General features: G+C 38.6%; 1 protein-coding gene across 1 annotated transcript in view; it reads right to left on the bottom strand.

Annotated features, from left to right (window-relative positions):
• Nucleotides 1-3,207, bottom strand: part of LOC149149028 (replication factor C subunit 3-like) — a 9,258-nt gene extending 6,051 nt beyond the window's left edge. The window contains exons 1-3 of the mRNA XM_089442361.1: nt 3,160-3,207; nt 2,904-3,012; nt 2,311-2,378 (exon numbers count right to left, since the gene is read on the bottom strand). Coding sequence (XP_089298487.1) covers nt 2,311-2,378; nt 2,904-3,012; nt 3,160-3,207 — 225 coding nt within the window. The remainder of the gene's footprint in view (nt 1-2,310; nt 2,379-2,903; nt 3,013-3,159) is intronic.
• Nucleotides 3,208-5,413: the final 2,206 nt, after the last annotated feature.

The raw sequence follows: 5,413 nt of genomic DNA, 5'->3' as shown, positions 1-5,413 counted from the left end.
ATGGTACGCATTTAAAAAAAGTGCATTATTATGAGTCACAGTCACCCTTGATTGAAATGGCGGCCATTGCACATGATGACATTTGGTTCCACTTCATACGCCTCGAATGTACAACATTTATTTCCCCAAGAATCCTGTAATAACGGATCGTGATTTAAATCATGATCATGTTATGCGCTGCCTCGATCCACCTTCATTTTGTGTTTTTTCACTCACCTAATCGAGTTATCTCCCTCCCCATTATATCCTAAAAACACGTTGTCTAGCCTATAGAAGCTGTTGAAAGAGTTGAATCGAACCATACACTTCCTAAACACACACATATGCAAGATTAACGACGACTGTCTGTTTGAGCCACAGGGGCTGGAGCTATTAGTTGCATACCCTCATAGCAAGAAGCAACTGGAGAAAGCAGAGTGGATGCCTTATTTCTAAAGTTCAATGGGCATAATTATGACGTAACTAAGTCATTTTTCGTAAACATAAATGGGGAATGGAGTCAGGTTGGTAAAATAAAATTTAAATTGACCAAAATGTTGATAGCCCGAGCCTATGGTATCTCACCAGAGGGAGAGAATTGGTTTAAAAATAGGTGGATTAATGAGGATTTCTGTGACCTTTCATAAAGGAGGATCATTCAAACCCGACTGGGGAAAAGGAATTCTGCATAGCTACCTAACCATAAGTTTCGACATCTTTTGTATTACTTCAAAAATATATAACATGTGAAGGACGGTTTGGCCTAGATTTTTTGTTTCATATGCGTCTCCTTGGTCACTTTCCGAGATAATCCTCTCAATTTACCTCATTATTTGAGGATGTCCTTCTTTAAAAGGCTACCTCTACCCAAAATAGGGAGCTAACCTAAAGGAGAACCTCTACCACCACTACCTAGTTAAAATTATCATGGCAGAAGTATGAAGGAATAGGGGAATACTTGGGAAGAGTTCCTTATCAGACATCATTTCATGGATGAGGAAGAGTTGCCCAAATGAGACAATGGAGTGGGTGTAGTCAAAGCCATAGGCCAAGGAAGAAAATTCAGACTCCTACTCAGCGAGAGAAAGCACATACATTGTCAAGGACCAAAGATATAGGACTGAGTCTGAAACAAAAGAAGAAGTAATGGACTAACAACCAAGAGGAAGTGTCCAAGTCGCCAAATCTTGACAAGGCTAAGCCAGAACCTACGCCACAAAAGAAACCTCGGACACTCATCCAACTAGAAGAGGAAGAGGATGTTATAGTCACTAAGGATACTGTGAGAAGTAAATCATCAGTGGATGCCACTACTACCACTACTAGGCATTTTACTAGAAGCCAAGCTACTAAGTTGGCTACAAAAGCAAGAAACAAAGAGGGCACACTCTGAACATTAGAGAAGATCGATAAACCAAAGGAGAAACAAGTTTAGATTAAGACAACACAATTTATCGACAAGGGGGAATGGGAAACAAAATTCCAGGAGACCCAATAGTCAAATGGAAGCAGGGAGAAAACCATTGACTACCATCCAAGATTATAGGAGAAGAATCTTCCTCCTTGCCCTCAACAAGAAGAAAGAACTTCAAAGAAAAGATTGTGACGCGAGGAGCTGGAGGAAGCCATATTTGAACTTATAGTGTTCGAGAGAGTCCTGTAGAAGGAAAACACGACCCTTAAGGAGAATATCCTATGCCTATAGAAAGAGTTAGAAGAGTGGAATACCAACTACCAAAAGGAAAGCAGGATAGTGAAGAAGAATCAGCCTCAAATCAAACATCTGCAAAAGCATAATGAAGAACATCGGGATATAGTCAAGAAGGCTGAATCCATCAGAGCTCAGTTGGAACGTTTGGCTATAGTAGCTGCAACAAAACGAGGTGATTGAGCTTTTCTTTTTACACACACACACACACACACACATATATCCGCTTTTCTTGCATAGGGACATGCAAGATGCTAGGTGTGGGGGAGATGTTGGGCCTAGGTTTTGGCCATTTTTTGATAGCATTCCTAAGGCTTTACCTTTTTTTAATACCCTTTTTTCCTATATAATTACCATCCTTTTGATAACTATTGCGACATTTTGACCAAGAAAGGTGACTCAGACTCTTAAGGTATGCATATCATTTAAACGTATCATTTTTCTTCATTCCTAAGAAATTTGATATTAAAAGCTACCTAATTGACTAATCTATGACTCTCAGAAGAACTAATCAAATTTCCTATAGAATATCTATTTCTTGGAAAATCCGTAATTTCTTGCAACAAGGACGATTTTCTACAGCAACGCCGATTTCCTGTAGCAGGGTGAAATTTCCTGTAGACATCGTGATCGTTAGATATGTTCCGATCACTCCCAGGAGAAATGGGAACATGGATTTTAATGGAAAAAACTTCCACATGGATTTTATCGTATCAGTTACTCCAAATTAAGCTTTCTCAACTACCCAACTCTTGTCCTTCTCATTTCAACCAATTTTAGGGAAAATTGGTTCATGTTCAACAGATCTGGGTTTTTCTCCATGCTTCCAGTCATGAAGCAAACCGTGATTTCTATTTACTATGTCTTTGTCTCATTTTAGCAAACAATTTTAATTTTTACTTAGTTAGGCAAAGGATTTGGCTTGCGGGATGTATAATGTTGACACCTAATCCTCGTGATTGGGTGAATTTATGTAAATAATTAAATTAGAAATGTGAACAGTCATCGGGAAATGAACTGAACAATCATTCCCTGTTGTATATAACAAGGACCTACCTGATGGAATAATACACGAATCAGTTTTTTCTTTGTGGAGTTACTACCTAGCCTGACATGGTATCAGAGCAGCTCCTTTTTAGCTTTAATGTCCCTTGTAACTCCCAGTCTTCTCTCCATATAGCTGAGATACTCCTCCATATAATTAGCTGCTCCTGACATGGTAGTTGCCTCACTGTCCATACTGCCCATCCTGCCCCACTATCCAACGTTGTCCATACTGCCCATACTGCCCCACTATCCAATGTTGTCCATGTTGTCCTGACTGTCTGCAAACGTTTCACAAAAAAAAAGGCATTGTCTTGACATAAAAGAAGCGTTGTCCTGTGCGTTAAAATTTTTGAATGGCGCTGTCAGCCTACACCGAAACAAGCACTCCCTGTGGTCTGCTGTTGTTCATTGTCTTATGTACACACTGAATACCGCATCAATTCTCTATCTATAACCATCATTGGCTTTCCCATGATGTTTAGCAGAATTTTTGTGTAGCTAAAAGAGGAAGTGAACACTGTTTCGACCCTTGATAAACTCAGTGAGATTTCCTGTTTAAGACATGGCTGCTCAGTGTGGTGTTAAAGTGTGGCTTCTGAGTGTGGTGTGTTTTTTGATTTACTGTTCAAAATTTGGAAAACGAGACAAGGCGCATCCAAAAGAGGCCGAGCTCCCGACAGAAGAAGCCCTGCCGCTGCACGATATTAAGATAACACGCACCTCTGCTCCTCTCCCATGGGAAATCATCATCTCTGGTATGACGGTTCGAATACCATTGCATCTCATCTTCTACATAGGATCTATTTCACATAATTCTCTACACGATGCACTTAACATGTTGTAAATTTATTTCATCCTTTGAGATTTTCGCGTTTCCACTTAATATCTATTGTGAGATCTCCACTGTAACGTCTCAATCATGAAAAAAGAGGTTATATCTAGGAAGTTCTTCAAGTTGTTCTGAATCGTCTTCATCCGTTAGACAGCTTGTCCATTGAACAGAAACGTAATCTTGAATTTTCATTGATACTTGACATAGAATCATTTTTTTCCTATTTTGGTACGTTGTTGGCATATACCTTGCCAGATTGTTTTTGTGATACTCTGCTAGTATATACGCTGCTTTGAATTGTACGCTGCTCCATGCATTGACTGTTTTGGATGCTGGCTATATATATTAAAAAAAAGTGTGTTGTATTTAAGTTGCATTACAGTCTTGGACGCCGCCCAACATAAGCCCTACTGCCATGATATAATATGTGAAATATATATTGCATGGTTGCAGTTGATTTCATTTTTTGGAAAGTCAACAAATTATTAGTGTTTTGCTACGAATACTGTAATTAGTTTTTGGCTCAGTTCAAATTTTATGATGGATAAGTTTGTTGAAAAAGTGAAGGGTTTGGAAAAGAAGAAAACTCTTCTTGCACACAAAGAGAACAATCTTACTCAAGATTCTTCCAGAGGAAGAAGTGGAAGAGATTTCAGAGGCAGGGGGGCAGACACTTTCAAGGAGAAAAGGAAGATTTGCACTGCATACGCTGCAAAGAAATGGATCACATGATGCCTCTACATGCAAGCTACCATGGGACAAAATTCAACAGAAAAGAAACCAACAGAAAGGTAAAATTGATCATACATACAAAGGTAAAGCACTTGAATCTGCTCACTATGTTTTGGCACAATGTAACATTGGAGTAAATGAAGATCTGTTTAATGCTTCACTTGCTTCTTGGAAAAATGATTGGTTGCTTGATTCAGGAGCAACCTACCACATGACTCATAGAAATTTTTTTTTTGAAGATTTCACTGACAATGTTGATGGTGTAGTATACTTTGCAGATCAATAAAAAATAAAGCCATCACGACTTGGCACAATTAGGCTTAAACTGCCTGGTCTTCCAGACTTTCTTCTGCATCATGTTCTATATCTCCCACAACTCAAGAGAAACTTGCTGTCCTTGGTCCACATCCGCCAACAAGGTCACTCCATTCATATGTTTGATGGAAAGCTTGAGGTAAGAAAAGCATCTGATCACTCACTTGTCATGAGGGGAATAGAATAAGAAAGGCTTATCAAGCTGCAAGGAACCTCTGCTCATGCACAAAATTTCTCATACAATTCTCATCATGAAGAAGGTACACTTCCATCAAGTTTATTATGGCATGCTAGATTTGGACATTTGAACTATGATAGCCTCCGATTGTTGAAGAAAAATGGTGTTGCTGGTTTGCCTACAATTCCTAGGAAACTTAAGCAATGTGATGCTTGCATTCTAGGAAAGCATAGAAAACAGTCTTTTCATGATTCACAATCAAGAGCACACATAGGAAACTTGAACTCATTCATTCAGATTTATGTGGTCCAATGCCTATCCCTTCTGCAAATGGAAATAAATATATCATGACATTTATGAATGACTACACCAGAATGTGCTGGGTTTATTTTATTGAAGAACAAATCTGATGCTTTTCAAACATTCAAGAATTTTCATAAATGGATTGAAAATGATGCACAGTCTTATATTGGGTCTATTTGCACTGATAATGGAAAATAATACACATCAAATGAATTTGAAAACTATCTTCGCCAACATGGGATCGAACATCAAACAAATGTACCTTATAATCCCTAACAGAATGGTGTGGCTGAAAGAATGAATAGGACAATCTTAAATA

Source organism: Pinus tabuliformis, chromosome 9 (assembly GCF_031772625.1).
Source record: "Pinus tabuliformis cultivar Carrire ecotype Pingquan chromosome 9, CPIR1, whole genome shotgun sequence".
Taxonomy (NCBI): Eukaryota; Viridiplantae; Streptophyta; class Pinopsida; order Pinales; family Pinaceae; genus Pinus; species Pinus tabuliformis.
This window is presented reverse-complemented; position numbering and strand designations above follow the sequence as displayed.